The sequence below is a fragment of the Ictidomys tridecemlineatus genome, chromosome 2 (assembly GCF_052094955.1).
Source record: "Ictidomys tridecemlineatus isolate mIctTri1 chromosome 2, mIctTri1.hap1, whole genome shotgun sequence".
NCBI lineage: Eukaryota > Metazoa > Chordata > Mammalia > Rodentia > Sciuridae > Ictidomys > Ictidomys tridecemlineatus.
Window position 1 is genome coordinate 201,573,485 of NC_135478.1, and position 24,736 is coordinate 201,598,220.

At 38.0% G+C, this 24,736-nt stretch overlaps 1 protein-coding gene across 5 annotated transcripts in view; it reads left to right on the forward strand.

Moving 5' to 3' along the window:
- The window catches only part of Cdk6 (cyclin dependent kinase 6), a 204,604-nt gene that overhangs the window by 142,488 nt on the left and 37,380 nt on the right, over window positions 1-24,736 (forward strand). For all 5 annotated transcript variants that reach the window (XM_040291503.2, XM_040291505.2, XM_078040417.1 and 2 more), the window contains exon 5: window positions 6,415-6,524. In XM_040291503.2, coding sequence (XP_040147437.2) covers window positions 6,415-6,524 — 110 coding nt within the window. The remainder of the gene's footprint in view (window positions 1-6,414; window positions 6,525-24,736) is intronic.

The following is a 24,736-nucleotide window of genomic DNA, read 5'->3' on the forward strand; positions in this document are numbered from 1 at the left end:
GTCTCCTTAGGAAAATATTGATATTTCAAAATACAGTATAAATATAAACTTCATCTGATTTTTCTCTTTGTTACAGTAAAATCACAGAGATTAAGCACCAGTCTTACTAATACAAATGAGATCTTTTAACTCTTAGCTTTCATTGAAACCATTAAATGTAAATTGGGGAGAGACAGAGCACAAGATGAGAATTAATTCATTCTTTTCAGTGGCTCGATAATGTTCCCTTATTGGTCATTACTGTGGCACAAACATCTGTGGGAATATCTGTTTCTATACTAATGTGAATATTTCTATAAAACACATATTCACAAGTGGAACTCCAGGTCAGTAAGATGTGCACTATGAATTTTAAAGATGGTGTCAGTTTGCACTCTGAAAAGGTTGTGCCGATCAATTTGCAGTTTCAAAGTTCTTTCAGGGCTATAGGAATGTGGTTCCGTGGTAGAGCACTTGCCTAACATGTACAAGGCCCTGAGTTTAGTTCACAGCACCAAAATAAATATCTCAATAAATAAATATTCATACCATGGCCAACTATTAATATTGTCATTCTGTTCATTTCTGCAAATCAGGCAAAAAAAAATGATACTGCTTCATCATAATGTGTTTCTTTCCTTCCTTTACTTTTTTCTTTTTCCTTATCTTCCTATCTTTTTTCCTTCCATGAGATTGAGTGTTTTTTATGATTTTCACTTCTTGTGAATTGCTTTTTTCATATATTTTACCTGTTATTCAGTGGTGGTGCTTTATTCCTTACTGACTTGTACAAGCTCTTTTTGTAATATGTATACTAATTCTTTGACTTTATATACATTTTAGATGTTTTCACCCAGGCTGTCATTTGCCTTTAAAAAAAAAAACAGTATTCTTTGCTGAAGATGATTTCAGTAAACATTAACATTAAACCCCATAAATACATCAGTCTCTTCCTGGATTGTATGTTTTGTTTTTAAATCTGTTAGCACCTATTAGTTTGTTACTTACTCTACTTTAAAGTATATTAAGAGAAAATCTCCCTCAACCTTATTTCTCCAACTATCTTGTCTTAGTATTAAGTTTTGTGTTTTGTTTTTAATGCTTTTTAAGCATTATTCTACCAGAGGCACTATTTGATCAAAGTTAAGTTTCTTCCCAAAAATCACTGTCTTAATTTTTTATGCCTGGGATGACTGTTGTCTTTATAACATGACCTTTTCCCATTTTAGTCTTTTAGTCTCACCATTTACTTAGCTTTAATTTTATATTCTTCTTTAGCAGCATATCATTTTCCTTTATGTAAATTTATAGTTTTTTTATTTCTCAATATTTTACATTTTTTCTTACTATTATGAATGGACTCCTTTTTCCATTTTATTTTGTAGCTGACTTGTGTGTTTATTCTGTATCTATAAAAATTCTCATTATTTTGATAATAGTTTTGTTATAATAAGTTTTACTTACCAAAAATATAAGGCCAGTTTACCTAAGGCAGAAACCCTTAGGCATACAAGGAGATACTGGGGAAAAGAAAACAAAATTCAGTCCTCCTTCAGAGTTCGACAAAGTATAGAATAATGTAAGTAAGAATTTGTATGAGGAAAACTTTCCTTGTTAAAGAACTTTACACTTTGAAGATAGTACCCTCTCATACCCCACAGAATTTTTAAAAAGGGGCGGGGGAGGTATGTACTTCATCATAAAGAAAACAGAAATAAACTCTAAAAAGTAGAAATTGTACAGGTTACCCTGTCTGTGATGCAATAAAACTAGAAATCCAGTAATTAAAAAAATAACCATAAGCCAGGCACACTGGCACACGTCTGTAATCCCAGTGGCCCAGGAGGCTGAGACATGAGGATCAAGAGTTCAAAGCCAGCCTCAGCAGTGGAGGGGCACTTAGCAACTCAGCGAGACCCTGTCTCTGAAATAAAAAACAAAATAGGGCTGGGGATGTGGCTCAGTGATTGAGTGCCCCTGAGTTTAATCCCTGGTACAAAAACAAAACAAAACAAACATAAATAACCTGACCATATGGAAAATTTAAGACATTTTTTAAAATAAGTAATTCTTCAAAGTATAGTATACTCTTGGATTAAAGATAAATAACATTGCTTAAAAGATGAACAAAAATGGGAAAATTTATTTGAAAATAATTATTCTGTTAGTAATCAGAGTTGAAAATAAATAAGAAAAGTTCCAAAGAAAACCAAAGAAACTAGGAGGGAGAATTTAAAAGGATAAAAATAGAAATCAACAAATTATAAAATAAAACAATAATCTTCCCAAAATGGCAATAAAACCTCACATAAGGTTTTTTTTTTTAATTGATAACATAGCTAGCCAAACTCCTGACAAATGTGACAGATATAAAGAGAGCAAAAATACATATTAGGAAAGGGAAAATCAGTATAATCAGGAAATAGACAAACTTAAAATAATTATAATAAATAAATACTATGTTCAGATTTAAGCCAGTACATTTTTAAATCTAGGTTAAGAATTTTCCATATATGAAGACACAAATGGTGTGACTCTACTTTGTGTACAACCAGAGACATGAAGAATTGGGCTCTGTATGTAAACTATGAATTGAAATGCATTCTGCTGTCATATATAACAAATTAGAATAAGTAAGTAAATTTAAAAATAGAGTAGACAATGTAAATTTTTTTAAAAAAATAATTTTCATAGGAGAATCCTTTACCATAATCAGGATTGATTCAAAAAGAGATTAAACCCTGAACAGACTAATTACCAAGAAGGAATTCAAAAGATTGTTGGGTACAACTAACAGAGACCCCTACAGTGGTATAGGTCAGTTTAACCCTCACATAACTAATTATTTTTATGTCATTTATACTGTTCAAGAATATAGAAAAGGCCAGGCACAGTGGCGCACCTGTAATCTCAGCAGCTCTGGAGGCTGAGACAGGAGGATCTCGAGTTCAAAGACAGCCTCAGCAAAAGTGAGGCACTAGGCAGCTCAGTGAGACCCTGTCTCTAAATAAAATACAAAATAGGGCTGGGGATGTGGCTCGGTGGTCAAGTACCCCTGAGTTCAATCCCTGGTTCAATCCCCCCCTGAAAATATAGAACAAAATACAAAGTTTGCATATCCCTGATATCAAAACATGAAAGACTAGTAAAAAAGAAAGATATAGATCAGTCTTACTTATGAATATGGTAATATCCTAAATAAATATTAGCAAATAGAATTCTGAAGCATCTTAAACGAATAATACACAAGTGGGCTGGGTTTTGGCTCAGCGGTAGAATGCTTGCCTAGCTGATCCTCAGCACCACATAAAAAAATAAATAAATAAAATAAAGGTATTGTGTCCAACTGCAAATAAAAAATAAAAATATAAAAAGATTTTTAAATTTTTAGAAAAGAATAATAATTAGGAATGATTTATTCCAAGAAAGTATGGATGGTGCAATTTTAGGAAATCCGATAATATAATTAATGTCATTAATTAAAGGAAAATGATCATATGGTTATTAGTAATAGACATTTTTAAAGCATTTGAAAATTCATTCTACATTTTGAGTGATAACTATGTTTTTGAAAGAATAAAAGGGAACTTCCTATACATACCAATATTGTTCTTGTTGTTTTTACTATTCAGACATTGGTTTGGTTATCATAATAGGTATCAAATGCTAAAATATTAAAAATGAAGGTAGTCTGTCTTTCCAAAGTTTTTTAAGATGAATAATCAATCAGAAATCCATTTCCCTAAAATAGCTTCAAATAATGCTGTATTCAGATTAAAATTTTCATCTCTTATAATGTTGGATTTTATTCTGAATTGAGGTAAAAAGATAAATGTGTGCCTTCACAATATCTGTGAATGTCTATAAACCACTCAAGTGGAACTTTATGGACAGTTTGCACCTGTGCTTTTGTTTATAGTATGACAGAGAAATGAAGAAGTGTGCCTCCAAATTGAAATATTAATAAAGCAGAAATAAATCATGGAACTAAAAACTAGAGCCCAGAATTGGACACTTTTCTTAGCAAATAGTACCTTCTCTTTGGGGAATGACTAGTTATTGAATTTTGCCCAGTCATCTTTCTAGGATGAATTGCCATAAACTAATCATTATTTTCATCTTTGTTACACTATTATTGCTATGGATACAGTATTGTGATAGGCATTTACAGACATATCGTATATAAAGCCAGGGCTGTGCACCTCAGCCATGAACAACACATACTGTGAACTGTTACCACCAGTGATTTACAGGTAGCAGTGAGTTCAGGAGGGTAATGGCATTCAAGCCAGGCATGTAGAGTAAGTAGAATTTCTTCATGGTGAAGAGAATGAAAAAGAGTTGCCCAGGTTAGAACAGTAAAGAAAATCATGGAGGCAGGAGCTGTAGGATATGTTTGTATAATCCAGTAGTACGCAAACCTATTAGGGTGAGGGTTCCCTCCCACCCATGGAGAGCTAATTCGGTGGAGATAAGAAAAGGTTCAGATACCTAAGTTTTTCTAAAAGCCCCATGGATGATTCTGGTCATAGTCAAGGTTTAAAACCAGGGATATAATCATTGTGTGACTAGGGCATAAGGGATGTGTGGAAGTCCTATAGGAGATGATGCTCGAAAGATATATTGGCATCAAATGATAACTGGGGTAAAAATTGTTCTGGTATTGTCAGTTTGTATTTTGAGTTTTATTTCTGTTACATCATCCTTCATTAGATATCAATTAAATAATCCCTAAACAAAACTTAACCCCTGGGTGAATTTGAAGCAAAACATGTTAAATGAGATGAATAAGTCAATTTACCATATAATCAACCCAAAACTTAAAAACAACAAGCATTTTATTATTGCTCAGAGTCTTGTCGGTTGACTAGACTCAGCTGGGCAGATCTGCTCTATGTGACATTGGCTGGGGCTGCAGACATCTGGGAGACTGGTGGGTCTTGAATATCTAAGATGCCTCACTCACGTGGCTTTCAGTTGACAGCTCAGCAAGGTATGTGGACCGGAGAGTCTTAGACTTCTCATAGCAAGCCATCTGAATTGCAAGAGGAAGCATCTTGAGAGCAAGCATTTGAAAGGGCCCAGGCTACAGGACTTCTCATGACCAAGCTTTGATAGTCTTAGACCTTATTTCCACCATATGCTATAGATCAAACAAATTGCAAAGGCCAACTCAGATTCAGTAGAAGATAAATGAATTCCATCCCTTGATGGGGGAAGCAGCACATGTATAAAAAGAGACAAGGAAATTGATGGGAGCCATTTTTAGAGACTCTCCACCTCCATCTTAATGCACCAAATAACATACTATCAAGATACATGCGGTGGTGCATGCCTGTAATCCCAGCAGCTCAGGAGGCTGAGGCAGGAGGATTGGGAATTCAAAGCCAGCCTCAGCAAAAGCAAAACCCTAAGCAACTCAGTGAGATTCTATCTTTAAGTAAAATACAAAATAGGGCTGGGGATGTGGCTCAGTGGTTGAGTGCCCCTGAGTTCAAACCCCAGTACACCCCCAAAATAAAATACATAAAACTGAATGTCAATAACAGTACAGTTAAATCAATAAAAATAAGAGGGTCTGATTAATATAAAATGCTTATGTAATAAATTTATGTATTCCCAATTCTTTATTTGGCAATAATACATCCTCATTTCAGGTCTCCATAGAATATCTGCCTCTCTCTCCCTAAAATAGGAAGCACTTGATCCCTGTACACACATAAATCTGAAGCCCTAACATGATATTTTCCTCAGCTCTCAACCTGGCTGAAATAATTACCGCTTTGTTTGTTTCATCTACTTTATACTGTTCTATACTAAGTGGGTTCTCCAGTTTGGGGAATCTGCTATGAATGACCTTTCTTACACATGGTCTGAATATTTGGGTTACATCTTTTAAGTTCTTCCCCATTTTTTATTTGTTTTCTGTAAAGAGCAGCATGGAAGGGGGTTTTATTTTGATTTCCCACAATGTCATGATAAGAGCAGTTTTGACTCGCCCTGGGTGCTCTGTAGACTTCAAGGTCACCATCCAGCAGCCATGGAATCTTCTGATTTTCCAACACTGACCTGGGAATTGAGCTGGAGTTGTTGCCATCACCTGTTTTTCTTTTTTCAAATCCCTTAAGGAAAAAAAAAAATAGTTTTAAGGGTTTTATTTGCTTGCTTTGTTTTTGTCTTTGGCTTGCTTTCTGAAGCTTGTTATTTCACCATCCTGTTAAGATAGCGTTTGAGATGGGAACCCAGGTGGTGGGGATGATGTAATTTCCTGGCCTGTGACTGATGAGTCCTATTTACTTATGCGTCTATCAGTGTCCTCATATGATTTATAGGGGTTCTTTCTGAACTGGATCTTGTCATTAAGCCACCCAGAATCAGAAGGTTAAGCCCACAGCCATCTTCCTCAGTAATGCTGAGATCTGTTTGTCATTGCAGGTCGTCACGCTGTGGTACCGAGCTCCGGAGGTCTTGCTCCAGTCCAGCTATGCCACCCCCGTGGATCTCTGGAGTGTTGGCTGCATATTTGCAGAAATGTTTCGTAGAAAGTAAGAAATACGTTTTCTTTTTGAATCTTCAGTAGTTTAAGTGGCAGGATGACATGCCTGTCTCAATGAGGGTCACGATGTGGATCTGAGGTTCCTAGGTGTTCCCTCTAAGCCTACCCTAAAACCACTTTCTCATTCAGTTTTGTATAACTGTAGTTTCAAGCTCTAGGAAACCCTGTTTGGAAAGGAACACACCACTTTTCTTTCCATTTCCATTGTCTTTGTTGGTGGTGATAAGACATGATGAAAGTGGGGCATGCTGGAGTGTTTTTTAGTGAAGAAATATCCTCAAGGTGAACTTTAGCCACAGGCAGAAGACCAGGATTGTTAAGTTCATGGGAATTTATTAACAGAAATTTCGATGGTGAGAAGTATTGAAAAAAGACTAAGTAAGCTGAAAAGGAATAGGCAAGGAGGATGTGAGTGCTGTTTCAGAATATTTTAGGTGCTGCGATGTAGAGCAGAGGTTAGATGTATTTAGACACTGTAGTGGACAAAAATGGGACCAAGGGACACAGAAATTAAAGAAATAAAGATATTTGCTTAGTGGGGGGAGCAGTGTAATGATTAAATAATTATCTGAAAAGTAGATTGGGGGTTGTGTGTTCCTATTGGGTGTCCAAGGAGAGTCTGGACCACTATCCATTGGAGCTGCTTTCAGGAGCTTTTACAGGGCAGGTGGGTAAGCTCAGTGCCCTACAAGGCTGCCCTGATTCGGAAAGCCTGTGACTCATTTGTTTGATTTTCAGGTCACAAGAAATAGCCAAACAATATTATAAAGATCTGCCAGGAAAATAATTCACACCTGAGTACTAAATTCAGCCTGGTCAAAATTAAACAGAGAACCTAAATATAACCTAATCTCTTTATTTTCTGTTTTTGTTTCCATGAGAAAATGTGAGTTGAGAAGCTGAGTATATTCCCATTGTGCGTGATATGTTCAAAATGTAGCTACATGAGATCTCATCTGAAAAAGTCAGCCATTACTTTGTTTGTTTTAGCCACATCAAGTTTTATGCAGTAAATTTAGGAACTCCTTCTAGTACTCAGCAAATTCATCTGTAGCTCATAGGATGGGAGAGTGGCAGGGAGGTCAGAATATGCAGGTGTTTCATGGCAGCCGACTCTGTGTCAAGTACAGTGCCAACACAGTTCCTTTGTGTTACCTTTTTAATCCTTACAATAAGAGGAAACTGAAATGGAGTAGTCAATTTATTTGTCTAACATCATGCAGCTAAGAAGTAGGGGAATAGGAATCTAAAGGAAGTCTGTGAGTTCCAGTCCAGCATTGTTTTTCTGCAAAGGAAGAAAGAAAAATAGTAACATTCAGCCTAGCCACAGTATTTACCAAACAGGCCAGATAAGTGGTTGGGGGAGCATGGTCCCTGGATGGCAGCATTAGTATCACTTGGGACCTTGTTGGACATGCACATTCTCAGGCATCACCCAGACCTAGTGAATTAGAAACTCTTGGGCTAGAGTCCTACAAGCTATGTTTTAACAAACCTCTACTTGATGTTTCAGCCTTAAAAATACATGGACCTTGGTTTCTGATGTTACTTCCTCCTCTAAGCAATTATTTCCCAAGTTACTACCTTTCTGTAAGTTTCTGTAAGGAAGGAGAAAGGGTGCTTTCTTAAGTGCGCACATGAAGAGCCAGTGAGTCTCTACCCAGCATTTCACTTTTGCATCACAACAAAGCAAAATGTGCCACTGTCATCCGTGGCAACTTCATGGATGACAGTGGTACCAGGGATAGACAATCTTTACAAGGGAGGCTCCCAGGCCACTCCTTGAGATTCTGATTCATTACTGAACTAAGGCCAGAAATTCTTATTTTAAAAAGTACTTCAGTTGGGCGTGGTGGGGCACCACTGTAATCCCAGCAGCTTGACAGGCTGAGGCAGGAGGATCGTGAGTCCAAAGCCAGTCTCAGCAAAAGCGAGGTGTTAAGAAACAGTGAAACCCTGTCTCTAAATAAAATACAAAATAGATCAGGGGATGTGACTCAGTGGTCAAGTGTCCCTGAGTTCAATTCCCGGTACCAAAAGAAAAAGAAAAAGTACTTCAAATAATTCTTTTCATCCAACAATTGTAGAACACATTGGGTTCAGGCTTCTGGTCAGAACTGATAATAAGTGCCAGGCACAGTAGCCCATGCCTATAATCTTAGTGAATCAAGAGGCTGAGAGGCAGGAGGATTGCAGTTTTGAGGCTATGGTCAGCAACTTAGCAAGGGCCTCAGCAACTGTCTCAAACTAAAATAAAAAGGGCTGGGGAGGGCTGGAGTTATGGCTCAGTGATTAGAGTACTTGCCTAGCTCATGTGAGGTACTGGATTCCATCCTCAGCACCACATAATAATAAAAAAAATAAAATAAAGGTATTGGGTTCAACTACAACTAAAGTATTTTTTAAAGTGGGGACTGGGGATATAGCTCAGTAGTAAAGCAACCCTGGATTCAATCCCCAGTACAAAAAAAAGGGAATAAGTTACTATCAATATAGCAGAGCAGGCAGTCATTCCAGGTCATCCAAGGAGTAACTTGGTGCAGCTAAGAGGTGACTAAAAATATGCTTATTGGAATTACCTACATGTGTCTAGAATTTTCATCCTCAGCGTAAAGATGGAGTCCTTCTTTTGGTGTGGAGGGGAGGGTAATCAGTTATTTTTCAGCAGTTACAAGCTTGAATATTAGCCATGATCCATAGTAAAAACTGTTAAAGATAAAACCTAAGATATATAGAATTAAGAATTCACTAGTAAGGAATTTGCTATATTTTTAAACATAGGCAGTCCCTGCCCCTTGAGCAATTGCAACTCCAAATTTCATTTGCTAACATTAAAAACATTTTTCACTAGTAGTAAAGCAACCCTGGATTCAATCCCCAGGTGGTGCACACCTGTGATCCCAGCAACTTGGGAGGCTGAAGCAGTAGGATTGCAACAAAGACAGCCTCAAGCAAAAGCGAGGCACTAAGCAACTCAGTGAAACTCTCTCTATAAATAAAAGAAAAAATAGGGCTGGGGATATGGCTCAGTGGTTGAGTGCCTCTGAGTTCAATCCCAGTTCAATCCCCAAAATTTCTACTAACATGATAGTGTAATTGGTAATCAAGTTCTCAGACTAGCTTGCAGAATTCTGTATAACCTGGGGAATATATGAAACATCGCTTTGGACTAATTCATCAAATCTTTTTTTCTGTGGGAAAATTCATCCAGTATTCCAGTCCAATGTGACAGGAATACCCCTCTCTCCACCTTGGCACTGGGACTGAGAGGAAGGACTCACATACTAGAGTTTCAAGGAAAGGCTCCTTTTGAGGACAGCAGCAACATTCTGCTTCATTTTGCTACAAAAGTGAGATATTGGGTGAAAACCCACTGGCTCCTCACACGTACACATAGGAAAGCACCTTTCTCCTAGATTACAAACGAAGTAAATGAGAAATAATTGGCTGGGGGAGAGAGCAATGCCAGAACCAGGGTCCATGTGCCTTAAAGGCTGAATGAGAATGGATCCAGGACAATCACATGTCCTTCCAAGGCTGGGTACCCTGTCCTCTAGGTAGTTCCTGCTGTGACCTTGAATGTGGCCATGAAGTCTGAACTTTATTCCTGCTCAGTCACATTTTGGTGTTTCCTATGACACCTCCCAGATGGCTAAACACATCATGCTTCTTTTTTGTAGCAGATGTGTCCTGGGTCCAACCTCCAATTTGATCTGGATTCAGCTTGGCTCCAATTCAGTGTTGTCCAAGTTGAAGACTCACAAACCATGAATTCTAAACACAGACCCGTCATTACTTTAGGCTAATCCTAAATCAGGCAATCCCTCACATGTGTTCACTTGGAGTTCCTATTTGTCAATAAGTATTAATTCCCAGATTGTGGCATCTCTTTATCACCTTCATTGTTTTGGCCATAGTCTTATGACAACTGTACTTCTCCTTATCTAATCTTTTACTACCCTGAGTCACTTTACTTTTTTTATTTAACTTCATCCTCAACAAAAAATATATAAAATTATAGGGGCTAGGGCTGTGGCTCAGCAGTAGTGCACTTGCCTGGTATGTGTGAGGCACTGGGTTTGATTCTCAGCACTGCATATAAAATAAAGGTCTATCAACAACTAAAAAAAATAAGAATAAAAAATTTTAAAAAATAAAAAATATATATGCATATGTATATGTATGTATGTGTGTATAGATATAGATATAGATATATATATATAAAATCACAAACTTGGTAAGTCAGTTATTAATTTGTTTAATACAAATTAGAATATATAAAAACATTAAAATTATTAAGAAACTTTGTCCATGTTCATCCCCTGAAATCATCTTACCTATCACTAGTGGTCTAGGTCACCCACTGGAAACTCTGTCTTTCAGTCTGCAGTAGTTTATTGAATGGCTAAAGAGATAACAAACCCTAGTGGTGGAGAAAGTCATTACATGCATTGAGTAGGCTCAGTGCCAAGAAGTGTGGGGTACTGTGAATGGCTATAATAAGACTGTTTTAAGGAAGTAAAGTAGATTGCTCTGTGAAAGGCTATATGTCAGGATTAAACTTTCATAAAGATCATATTCTAATTTTTATATAAAATCTTTGCATCAATAAGGCTCACCATTATCCATGACCTATGGGGAAGAAAAGAAGCAGGGAGTTAACACCTGTCATGTTACAAGTGCCAGGCCAGGGCCCTTCACATTTCATCAAACCTACATTCTAAGGGATATTATCCAGAGTTTACATACATTGAATTGGGGCCTTCTGCAGGCAGGGTGAATAGAAGCACATGACTATCAAATGGAAGAGACAAATTTTAACATAGGTTCACCTCACTCCCAGAGCCTTTGATTTTCCTGCTCTGTCATGTTTCTTCTCATGCTGTTGTTGACCCACCAGGCTATATTTTTTTCTAGAATATTTTATGTATTACTGCAATCTATCAGCAGTGTAATATCTTAGGCTAAGAAGCAAATCACACGTATAATAGCTTTGATTTTCAGTCTATCTACATTGGAAAGATTGACTAATTCTCTGTCATATTATTAAGAAGTACATGCCTTCTATTCTAAAATTGAATATCTAGGAAATATGAACTCAGTAAAGAGAGTCTTGGGGCAGATGGTTGACAAAGAGCCAGAGAGTTTAACTACCATCTGTCACTATTATCTGGGTTTAACAATTGCCCACACTGACCTATAGAAGCATTCTGAAAAATGGATTACAGCTAGATTTTTATCTTCCTCCTTTAATTTTTCACCCATGGATAATCCATCTTTACCAATTTTCAGTTGTATTTTAATACTAAAAACCCTTGTTATGAATTTGGTCAGTAGCCAGCCCATTCAGCTTAATGGGAGGGGATGGATGGATGGATGGATAGGTATGATAGATTGATTTTTAACTACATGGCAAAATAAATTCACACTGTCAACTCTCCAGATGCCTGTCTGTTGCTATCCTGGTCAGGACCATAGTCTGTAGTTTGAAAGTTATGGGGTTTTCCAGCTTACAGCAAAGTCATAAAAAGAAAATGCATATTTCAAAAACAAAACATCCTACTAATTCTTTGAATATGGAGATTGTGGTAAACAGATAGTAATTCTTAGAAGTTCTGAGTTGCCAGCTCTGCTGATCCCTAGCTAAGGAGTGCCAAATGCCACCAGGAAGAATATAACAAACACAGTCACTGTTAGAAGGAAACAAACAAGGCTTCATGGTTACATGGCCCCTTGTCTGGTGGCCTCTCTAGGCTTGTCGTCATTGATTTCTATGAATTAAATACCCAGTATCTGGGAAACTATCAGTGAAACTGTCCTTTGTGGCTCAGTGGCCAGTGAGCAAATGTCTAAAACGTCACTGAATGCCTTGCCAGTCTTCCTATTGGTTTCTGCGTTGGTGCGTCTTCATATTTGAGTGCTTGCCTAGTGATATCAAGGAAATGAGGGCCTTAGCTGGCTGACCCAGACCCTGAGGCACAGAAAGAGAGCCCTAGACTATGAGAAGCAGCCCACCACCTCAGCTTACATCTACATGTGTAGATCCCAGGGCACTCAGCTGGACTTGCATATTTCCTGTCCCTTCTGGGACATTTTCCTAGACCTTTCCCTTCCCTTGCTTTAAAGAAATAGCCAAATGGGAAAATTCTAAAGGAGCATGTTTTTGAGTGAGGAAATACCCAAGATGGTACCCAGGAGAAGGACCAGTCTTGGTTGAGTAGTATATAAAGGATGGTTCTACATTAGACCAAGTGAATGTTTTTATAATGTAACCAAAACTGACTTTTTAAATTCTTAATGTGTAACTTGCTTTAATTATGAATTTGAAAAACATCTGCTACTATGAAGCCTGTCCCTTCCCCATTAGGGCAGCTTTGTAGGTCTCAGCTCCCTGGCCCAGTGCCCCTCCACTCTGGCACTTTTGTCTGCTGTTGGGTGATCTTCTCCACAAACTAGGTCTTAGTTGAGTACTCTTCCAACCATTCTGCCATCATACGCTTTTTCCAGCTTTGTGTTTTCCCATCCCTGTTCTTAGCATTTAGCACCCCCCTTCTTTGGCTCTTTCTACTTCTGTTAATCGTTCTACTCTGCCTCTTGGAATCCTTGTTCTGTGGCAACAAGTTACCCTGCTTCCCTGAACTTTTTCACATAGTCTCCTTCTTCAAGGTCAGTACTGTCAACCTTTCTCCTGTAGATGTTGTGTCCCCTCTAGAAGGGAATTGCAGTATTCTTAATCATTTGTTGCTTTGAGAGCATGATTCTGCCAAAGCCCAGGGCCTTTCCTCTCTCCCCACCCCTTTGTCATCCTCTTAGACTCCCAACTTCATCTTAACTGCATCTCCTGGGGACTTTCAGGACCAGTGGTTTTTAGCATAGTCGCCACAGAGTAAAGAGAAATGTTTCTGGTAGAAGTGCTTTGCACATTGGAAGAGACAGAACACTTTGAGGGTCCAGATCAGCTCAACAACTGCGTCGCTCTGCCCACACTCTCCTTGTCCCCCTGGCTTGTACTTTAGCTTTCAGTGACCCTGTGATGAGCTTAGGTTCTATGCTTATTTCTCAGGGACACTGCACCTTGGGAATACTATTATCTAAATGCTTCACCATTAAAAGGAGAACTGCTGGGCTGGGAATGTTGCTCAGTGACAAACAGTGTGGACACAAGTTGTACTGACAAAGTGCAGAGCAGTGTTCTTTCTCTGGAACTAGACAGCTGAGTCTGTTCCAGCCCGACCAGCTCTGTGACAGAGGGCAAACCTTCAGCATCTGGAACCTAGTGTCCTTTTCTGGAGTTCACTGTGCTTCACAGAGTCCTCAGACCCTCTCCTGAGTGTGGTCAGAGGAGGAGTTCCCATTCCTCTTTTTTTCTATATTGGGATTCTGAGATTTAAAAAGGTTCTAAACTATTGGAGTAGATAATACCCAAGATTCAATCCAGCTCTGGTATACTTTGTAGAACCATGTCTTGGTCCTTTCTGGAACCCTTAACATATCCAGCACAGCTCATGCTCGTTGACAGGGCTTCTTAAACATCCTTGTGTACTGTCCTGAGCACTTGACATAGATTATGAAGTTTAATCCTCCCAAGTGTCTTGCCCAGATCCCATGTCTGGTCATTGGCAGCGCTGGGACTTGGGAGTTCTATGACCTACAACAGCAACAATGAGTTATAAATGAGCTACACTGGGAAATTAGTCAGGCATAAGATAGCATGTAATGAATATAAGTAATATTAAATGAATCGGGTATTTTAAACTTTTTTTCATACAAAGTCTTCAAACTCCAAACTTCAAGCACATCTCAGTATGAACTAGCCACATTTTAAGTGCTGGTGACCAGATGTACTCTGTGGGACAATGTAGATCTAACCCACCAAAGAAATGGATAAAGAGGAAACAGACAACTTGATGTTTATTGGGAAGGAAGAAGAAAACAACTCAGTGCCCTTTTCCCAGATGCATTGATTTTGCATTCTTCTGTCTCCTGTTGTCTTCTTTCCTAGTTTGGGTGGGGACTATAGATAGAAGTTGGGTTCTTGCATGTAAAACCAGCAGAGCTAAGGTTGATGCAGCCACCTGGCCTTCTTCCCCTGAATTAGGGATGCTTGAGCGCCAACTAACAAGTAGAAAATAGTGTTAATCGGCACTAGCAAATCTTCCCCAGTGTGTCTTTTTTTAAATTGCTTGCACGTGGGGAGCCACATTGTCTCTGTGACCTCTCACTTCATATGTCACTTTCAGAAACTTAAAATTGCTAAGGAAAGGACCAAGTTAGGAGATCTAGATGCCAGTTAGCTTCATTTAAAAAAATTTAAAAATCTGGTTGTAAAAATGCCAGATGTTACAGAAATGTAAACCCAAATGTTATCTTTCCAGTACTTCCATACAGAACCCCAAAGACTCCCTGAATATACTTTCATATCTTCTTTTTTATAAATTCAAGAGTGCATGTATACATTCACGTTTAAAATATATAAATACATATGCACACATTGCTCTTCAGTAAATTTTTTGTACAGAAATGGGCTTACACTTTGTGCTAACTCATTTTTAAACTGAGGAAAATAAATTCTTGCATTTATTGAATAGTTTAATTTCCTGTTGATAGATATTTAGGATTTATTTGTTCATTTCATTTTAGTCCTATTATAAATATTGTTGCAGTAAAATCCTTGCATTTATTTTGTGGAACATTTGTCCAAGTATGTCTCTACGGTGAATTCCAGAAGCAAAATTATAGGGTCAGATAACATGCATATTTTTTAAATTCTTCTAGCCAAACCAATTTACCCTCCAAAAATCTTACAGTAAAAATCTGTTTTTAGCTTAAAGTGAGAGGTAGAATGAGATTCTTGAAGATAGGAAAGGTAGACAAGAGTAAATAAATCAAAAATTCTTACATAAGTGTTGGCTACTTCTTCTACCCTTATGTAAAAATATCAACTGGAAAACATAAGTGAATGTGGTAATTTTGTAATGCTGTTGTTAGGCTTGGTTTGATGCATAAAAGACCTCTTTCAACTGTAAAATTTACTGTGGGTTTCCTTTTTATCAGTTGGGTAGCAATAGGGAAGGAATCAACCTCATTTTGTCAGTTAAAAAAAAAATTATCTTAGATAAAGTCACAAGCACTTTTTTAGACTGTTTTTTTCCAATATACAGCAGGCCCAGACATCATTCTACAGAGTTCCGTAATGCCTGCATTTGGAGAATATCATTTCTTGAGTTGTGATCTTCCTTCCAGGGAGGACCTAGACCCTGACACACACTCTCTTCACCAGTTCTTCCTTGGTAGCTCATGAATGAGTTTTGCCTTCTGGGTCTTTGCCTTGGAAAAACTCTGGAATCTCTTGTATCAGCCACTTCCTCCTATTAGGAAAAGAATCAGACTAATAGTGTCAAGTCATCTGGTCAAAGGCTTAGGTCTACCTGGTCACATCTTTCAAGTTCAGATATCTAGTTTGAGGCAAGAAACAAGATACTTTTTAATTATAAAACACTGGCAGAGAAAGAAAATATTTGATAAATTGAAAGCCAGTTCTCACCAATCTAATTTTAACGGGATGGCAAACTTACCTCCTTTTTATCAAGAGCAGGAGGGTAGTAACTTCTTCCTTGCCCTACAGAATTTACTGTTAGCTGGAATGTGGACCTCCAATCTAAGTCTGGCCATGGTAACTCTTTCAAAACATGATGTAACATTTACATTTGTTGCTTTTTTAACATTCATACAAATTTATTAGACAATAAGTGCAAGTAAATGATAAAAGATATTTCAGACAAATGTAAATTCATGTTATTTCATTATACATGCCTACATAATTTCCTTCTAACAGTGCATAGGTGCTAAATTACAATAGTAAAATGTAACAAAAGATTCTACTAGATCTTGTAGTAAAGTGAGCTGCTGTAGTGGCAATCTGTAGGACACTCCATTTGGCCCACTGCTACAGGTTACTCTCTGTCTGCCTGATACCCAGTTCCACCAAGAGTTGGCCTCTCATCTGGCTTTCCCATACTGGCTAGAGGAGATGCTGTCTGATAAGACCACTACTTGGTTTAACTGAGATGCATTGAAAATTTCTCCTCTTCTTTCTTTCCCTCTGTCTTTTCCAGTGACTCTTCTCTGTTGCTTTCTACCCCCCTCTTCCTCCCATTTTAACCTTAAGAAATAGCATTCAGCATGATCCTACATGTTGAGCTTCTTTGATAAAATGTGAGTTTGTGATTTATTGCTCCAGTTCTGCTTGCTAAATTAAATTTATAAATATTAAAGCTTACTCTTAGCAGTAAGAGTTGGTGCTAAGGAGTGTGTGTGCATCTGTGTATGTATGTATGTATGTAAATGTGTGCACTTCTATGATTTGATAGCAAAACCTGACAGACAGCTACAGACATGTGGGCTGTACTTACTTGTGAATTGAAATATTGCAATGAACACTTCAAAATGGCAGTGTCCAGTGGAAATTAGATTTAGCTGTCAGCTGAGTTGGATGTTACCAGCTCTTCTCATACCACTATCTGTTTAAGAGTTTATAGGACATTTTCTGTCAAAAACCTTGGGAAGTCAGGCACAGGAGCCCACTGTGTTGCCAATTCATTTAATTGGGAATAATTTTTTTTTTTAGAGAGAAAGAGAGAGTGAGAATTTTTTAATATTTATTTTTTTAGTTTTCAGTGGACACAACATCTTTTTATTTTATTTTTATGTGGTGCTGAGGATCGAACCCAGGGCCCCACACATGCCAGGCAAGCACACTACCACTTGAGCCATATCCCCAGCCCAAATTGGGAATAATTTAACATACTAATATTACAATATTCAGAAGAAATTTGGAAGCCAACCACTCACTATATGTTCTTACTTGACAAAGTCATACCGAATTCTCCAGATATCAGCATGTAAGAAAGTTATTTTCCAAAGGCACTCACTTAAGTGGGATAGACTACTGGTTAAAAACAGGACTGAACTTAGTGCTTAGACATTTCTCATTTTTTCCCCTCTAAACTGGTAACCTTATTTTACAAATAGCGTATTAACAGCCTCTTGATTCATTACCTTTGTGAGCTCTCTATCAGAATTTATTAAAAATAGTAGGAGCTTTTAATTTTAAATATTGACTGTCCCGGCTTCATTTCTTAACTGAAAATCACAAAAACATGCAACATGAAACACTAAGCTGGCAATGAAATAATTATCAAAATTATGTGGAAGAATTTCTATTTAGCCAGAACTCTAGAATTAAAAAATCATTTGGGGGCTGGGTGCACTGGCATATGACTAAAATCCCAGTTTCTCAAGAAACTGAGGCAGGAGGACCACAAGTTCAAGACCAGCCTAGGCAACTTAGCAAGACCCCCATCTCAAATAAAACAAAGGGTTGGGGGTTGGGGATATAGCTCGGTGGCAGAATACATGTTGGATTCAGTCCCTGAGTACAAAAACAAATTGATGACACGGTTTGTTATGTGCACCTGGAAATAGGTAGACTATTTTTGCCTCCCTCACTCCCCTTGTTTCAAAAACACAAGGTTGAATTCAGTTGAAAAAATGATCAGCTGTTCCAATTACTGCTTCTGTTGAGACCCACATGCTCAGATATTCCTTGGCCATCACTGGCCATTAGTTCTCTCTCACTCCCCACCCCACCCCCAACTACAAATACCAGAAAAACATACCTGCCAAAGGAACAGCGGGGGTGGTGTCTGGAAGTAAGAAGAATGGGACATCTGTAGATGGGGAGAGCCATGAGAACAATATTAGATAAAAATGCTAGAAATTAAAATATAAGAGCTACTCAGAGAGCATTGAATGTTTACAGAATGAGTCTGAAGTAATATCTCCATTATGTTAACAAAAAGTTTTGTTGGGCAGAAAACTTCTTTTAGAAGTACAAGAGAACAAGCAGAAAAAAAAAATTCTTTTTGTAGCTTTTGCAAAAAATACTACTGAACAAGGCAAACTAACATTCCAAAAGATTTCCCTAAAAAAAAATAGAAAATTCTGAAAATGATAATTAAATATAAGCAATATCAGAAAAAAATTTTCCAAAAATTAGTAAACTAAGTCAGCAGAAGTCTAGAAGATGTGTTCTCTAAAACAAAAACAAAGAATTGAACATCCTAAAATGCAAAACCAGCAAACAAAGCTGTAAAGGAAGATGAACAAGATGTGGAATTCTAAGGAAATTCAAGTCAAGCACTTACTTAAATTAAGAAATTAAAATCTGACAAAAGGGAGTAAGAAGTAGAATTCCTACTGTTGGAATCATCGATATAAAAGACAATACTAGAAGTTCTCACAGAATGTGAATGTAAAGGACAGATGGTGAGAAAATGACAGATATGAAGGGTAGAGAATGGAAATTGAGCTAAGAAGTTGATGGTCTTTGAAATACAAAAATCAAAACCATGACCAAAGAAACATGTTCCTAAGCCGTGAACAGACTTGGGTATGCAGAGCAGTCTCGCAATATTTGGAGGCAAGTCATTGAAAAGAAACACTAGTGGGCTGGATGCTCAGAGCTGTGAGTGCAGAAAGCTCAATTTGGATCAACTAGATTATAAGGAAATTTTTGGTTCTCATAAATGGCGATTCAGACATAGGTGAGCTTCAGGGCTGGCTTAATCCAGAAGATACAGCTCCTTTTCTATCTTAGCATCTTCGAAGACTCTCTTCGCCCAGGGCAAAGTGACTGTAGGAGTTTCACTTTTCACATCTGCACACCAGGATACTCAGAATGAATCGTTCATTCTGTCCTAGGATTTCAAGTGGGATTCCCAAGTTTCATCCTTAGAACTGTGATAACACATGCCCACATTTGAACCTGTGACTGAGACCAGAGAAATGGAATTTGCTAATTAGCTTCAAGAGAATTTGAAGAACATTTTCTGTTACAAATTAAAAGGAAAAATGAATATTGGGTGGACAATCTAAGGAATCCACTCCAAAAACTGACTCAGAGCACATCCTAGAAAAAAATATTGGAACTGTATAGAGAAAGAAAAAAGCCTTCAAGGATCAAACAAACTTATTTTACAGCTTTACAAAAAGGAAACAATCAGGCTGACCTCAGACTTTTCTTTTGTTTAACCAAAAGCCAGAAGAAAAGAATAGAGAAATAGTGTTATAGAGGAAAAGTCTGTAACCCAAGAACTTCATAATCAGCTGCACTGCCTTGGACTTGTGAAGGCAACAGAAAGCGTCAGATATGCAAGGATCACCTTGTGCTTGTTTGTTAAGTATCAGTTGGGTATACTTGAGCTAACTGTATGGGATGTCCAAACAGGTGCCTCAAGAATGCCTTCCGCTGTCGTATATAACTCATTAGAACAAATAAATACAAAAAATAAATAGAAAAGAATGGGATGCCATGACATGGAAGGACTGATGGGATGCTCCGTAGACCCAGCACCCATCTCTTCACAGAAGCACTCAGGAGAACTGTAGACCTCACCTGTTTGTACTGGCCACAGTAATGATGCTATAGGAATGTGGTTGGGTTAGTATATTTTTCAAAACATCATCTGGATGAGGCTTAAAAGCAAATAATTTCATTAGGAATTATTAGTCCTTATTATGAGAATGGTCCTGTAATTGGACTTCAGAAATTCCCCCCCCCCCGAAAAGCCTCAGGCAAGAGCATACCATCAGATTTGAAAGTGTAATTATATATGACTGAAATTATGTTTCATTTTAGCCTACCTATGACTAAAAAGAAATAGTCTCTAGACTTTTTTTAAGAACTTTAAAAAAATAAGAGAAGAGTAGGTCAAAGCGAAACACTGAAGATGAAATGGAAAGGGAGATGAGTGAGATAAGAAACTATTAAGACAAAATGAAGGAGGCAGCTTAGAGCAAAACTGACTCTTAGGATTGAGGAAGCGATGCAGAAGGCAAATTGAGTTGAAGTTTCAGGGGATGATTTGTTCCTTCTGATAACACCATGTCTGGCCTTTTTCTCATTGTTCTTTAACACTGAATTTCTCCTTTTAGAGATGATCACAAAGTAGAATTAATCAAAACAGTTGATATGCATGGAATTGCAAGTGTTTGTGCTGTAGTGTGCCTCCCGAGACGTAATGGTGCACTCGTGTTAGTGTTAGTAATGTTGCTCTGTCCCTCACTGCTCGAGTACTGAGGCACCTCCATTCCCACTGGGGAAGAGCCACTGCCTGTCTAGGCAGCTCCCTAGATGCCCCTGCTTTTCTTCAGAGCCTCCCTAGGATCCATTATTACCAGCTGCCATACCAGGTTTGTCCAGAACCTGTGTTTTTTAATATTATCTCAGGCTTCAGAGATACCTTCTTGGGAACATACATTGGCTGTGAAATCTCTATTTTCTTTAAGTCCCCTGTATCATCCTGTTTTTCCGGCAGTGGTTTCTTCCAGCTACCATTTGAACAATTGCTGGTCTTTATGCTCTTTATAATATCAGAGACCTACCACTAGTTCCTAACTCCCAGCAGATCTTTCTCATGTTTCCTGGACCTTAAGGGCTTAAAACTTAAAATTCAGTATCTATCTGTGAAATTGTTCCTTTGTTTATTTTGTAATTGTTGCTGTCTGCTGTCTTGTTTTAAGGCGGACTTGGTATTGCCATTCACCACCAGGACTGGGATGTCTCAGTTAGAACTCTCCCCTGGTATGAGGAAGGCCCTAGGAAAATGGTTCCCAGATACGTCTACATCCTAATCCTTCTGAATTTGTATTTTTTTTTAACATGGTAAAAGAGATTTTTCAGATTTAAATTAATAAAGTTTTAAATAGGGAAATGATTCTGGATTATCTGTATGGGCCCAATTTAAGTATCTGAGAGCAGAAAGATGTGGCAGAAGGGAAAGTCAGAGGACTGCATCCAGCCGTGGAGCTGACCTGCGGTTACTGGCCCTGAGAAGTTTATGGAGAACACATCAGGAACTAGAGGAGAGGCCTCTAGGAACTAAGGGTGGCCCTAGCTGACAGCCAGCAAGGACCTCAGTCCCACAGTGTTATAACCATATGGAACTCAATTTGGTCAACAACCTGAATGATATCGAAGCAGATTTGTCCTCGAAACCTCAAGAATAGAACACAGATCTGCCAATACCTTGATGTCAGCTTTGTACAAGTCTAAACAAAGAACCAGCTAAGCACGCCATACTTGGACTTTTCACCTACAGAACTGTGAGATGGCAACATAGGTGTTGTTTTAAGCCACTAAATTGGTGTTAATTAGTTAGAGCAATAAGAGGAAATTAATAAATCAACATTAAAAAAATGGCAACAACAAAAAGCCCAACAGGGTACAGTGAAATGAACGATAAACATGGCAGAACACACAATCCAGAATGGCTGTTGACTTGCACTCTCTCTGGCTGAGTTTGTCTACATAGCAAGGAGCGCACTAGTTCTAAAAGCCAAGCAGATTCAGTGGGTGCCTGTGCTCAACACCCAACTAAGAGGATCAGGAGTTTTGGGGGAAAACATGAAAATGTATGTGTATGTGTGTGTATTTTTATGTAAGAAAAATATTTTAGAGATGAGCCTGATTAACAAAAGGGCATTGCCCAGTGCTGAAATCAGAGTGTGGGGGTAGTGTTTGCAGCTACTTGTTTGTTTACTTGTAGTCAATATTGTGTATAGTAACAAGTTGGTAAGAGGAAGAAATTATGCAAAAGAGAGATTGTTTTGACAATGAGTACACACTGTTCCATTTGTATTTTATTTCTTCTGGTACAACCATAAAACTTCGAAAAAAGTTTCTAAGATGTGTTAGCACAAGGTCTGGGAGAAGGCCACTTCACCCCCATTAGAAGATACTGAGTTGCTCTGCAATGTGAATTACACTAATAATACAAAAGTTTACTAATATTTGCTGTAATTCCAAAGTAGACAAGCGTAGGGATCGGCCCTGTGGAACCAGACTACGTGGGTTTAAAATCCTAGTCCTTTCACTTACTAGCTTTGTAGCCATGGACCAGTTACTTAACTTCTCTGTACCTTGGTGTCCTTTTCTATGAGAATACATAATAAGATACCTCTATCATGGTTTGTTAGAAGGATTTGATGTAAATACATTTGGAAGCAATAAATGTTAGCTGTAATTCTTATTACTGTCCTTTCCTGGAACATGTCATATTCTCACACCCTGGACCCAAGAAACAGTTGAATCCAAGGAGTGAAAATGGCCTAACTGACCTTTATAAGAGCCAAAAAAGGACATCTAGGCACCTGTCCATCCTTTCTGCACCCCTCCTACTTTTGTTTTTTGGGGTTTTTTTTGGGGGGGTTAGGGAGGGAGTATACTGGGAATTTAACTCAGGGACACTCAAACACTAAACCATATCCCCAGTCCTACTTTATATTTTATTTAGAGACAGGGTCTCACTGAGTTGCTTAGTGTCTCGCTTTTGCTGAGGCTGACTTTGAACCCGCCATCCTCCTCCCTCAGCTTCCCAAGCCCCTGGGGTTATAGGCATGTGCCATGCCACCATGCCTGGCTGCACTGTTATTTTCCACTTCAAATTAGTGAGACTTTATAGGTAATACTGGCATAATAGCGGTATTTTCCTTACCGTATAGATCTTCATTTTCATAACATCGTATAGAACATTTCTCTGTGTTCTTTATCCATCTTTTTCTATGAATAGTGCTTCATGAGGTGAAGTAAGCATGCTGTAAAATGATCTGTCAGAACTAAACTAATTTGGAAAATGATGGGTTAAACAAAGTTTTCTGGACAGGACTTATCAGAGCTCTTATAATTAACATACACATTGAATTTCCACAGACAAGTAAATACATTGCTCCTAAACATATTTGAGCCCTGAACATTTTTTTTTCAATAAATACCTCAAATTTTCCTAAAAGTATTCTGCATATACAGTTTGGGAAACAGCCACTCTATTGAATAAAGATTGTTTAACATGTATGAATTATGATTATTATGAATTATAGCTGATGGTAAAGGAGATTTTATAGCTACCAATCTCAAATATATTTATTTTGTATATTTAAAATGGCCCTTATTAGGTTATATTAATGTCTTTTTACCCATATTTGTACTCTGACAGAGATAATGAGATCATGATTCTCCAATGGGCAAAATCAAATCATCAAATACATATTGAGTTGGGCATTCTAGGTCTTTAATTTGTACCTTTAGTGAGTCCTTTAATAAAGCAGTTTATATTTTCAGCCAATACCACTTAGACGGTGAGTTCTATAGGTTTAGCCTCTGTGTGAAGAAATTTCTTTCTGTTGTCCTAAACTTACTTTTCAGATGTTAGCGATAGACCCTTGATTTCCTGGTCAGGATTGGTAAACATGACCATGTTTCCTCTTACTGACCTTAGATGTAGTAAGCCTTATCCTCTTTGTCTTTCTAAACCAGAAAGTCCCCATTTTTTGGTTTGTCAGTTGACTCATGTCAAGAAGGCGGTGAGTTTTTCCCCTACTTGCAAGCCAGCAAACTAGTTCTCCCCAGTTTATGCATACTGGCAGAAGACACATAACTCTTGGGTTAGTGACAAAGGACTGTTTATTACTCCCAGCAACAGCAGTAGCCAGAGTATCAGCATTTGCACCAGATTCTCAGTTCTCATAGGAAAATGAGAAGAGGGCCAGGTGATGCCTCCACCTACAACCAGTGTGTTATAGAAGAGAAACCCCTAGCTTAGGAAACTTGAATCTTTCATCATGAGCAATAAGTCAGCCAGGCCTTGGCCCTAACAGGAGACATTATTATGCTGAAGAGTAAACAAACCTATTTATGTACCAGAGAGAGACACTATCTCTATCTTCCAAGGCTGTTTACTCAAAAACCTAGTTCAGGACACATGCAGTCAATGTCTCTACTCACAAGAGGTACAAAAACACTAGGAACTTGTAGAATTATCTCCAAACAGTTGGCAGTTGTCCCCTCTATTCCCTATATCATTATTCCTTCTTTTGAAATGTTTTATTACAAACATCCAAGTTCTGTGCCAGACCTGCATTAGTTAGATGAGTAAAAGTGTATGTTTTTATTTCTTTTCATACAACTTAAATCTCACAGGGGCAGAGACTTTGTTTACATAGATATCCCAAAGGCATAGAACTGTATCTGACACACAGTGCACACTCAATATAAGATTTACTGAATGAATATATGGATTTCTTATCTTCATATTGAGATCAGAAAGTTACTGGCTTTGCTGTGCAGAAGGAGCAATGAATGAT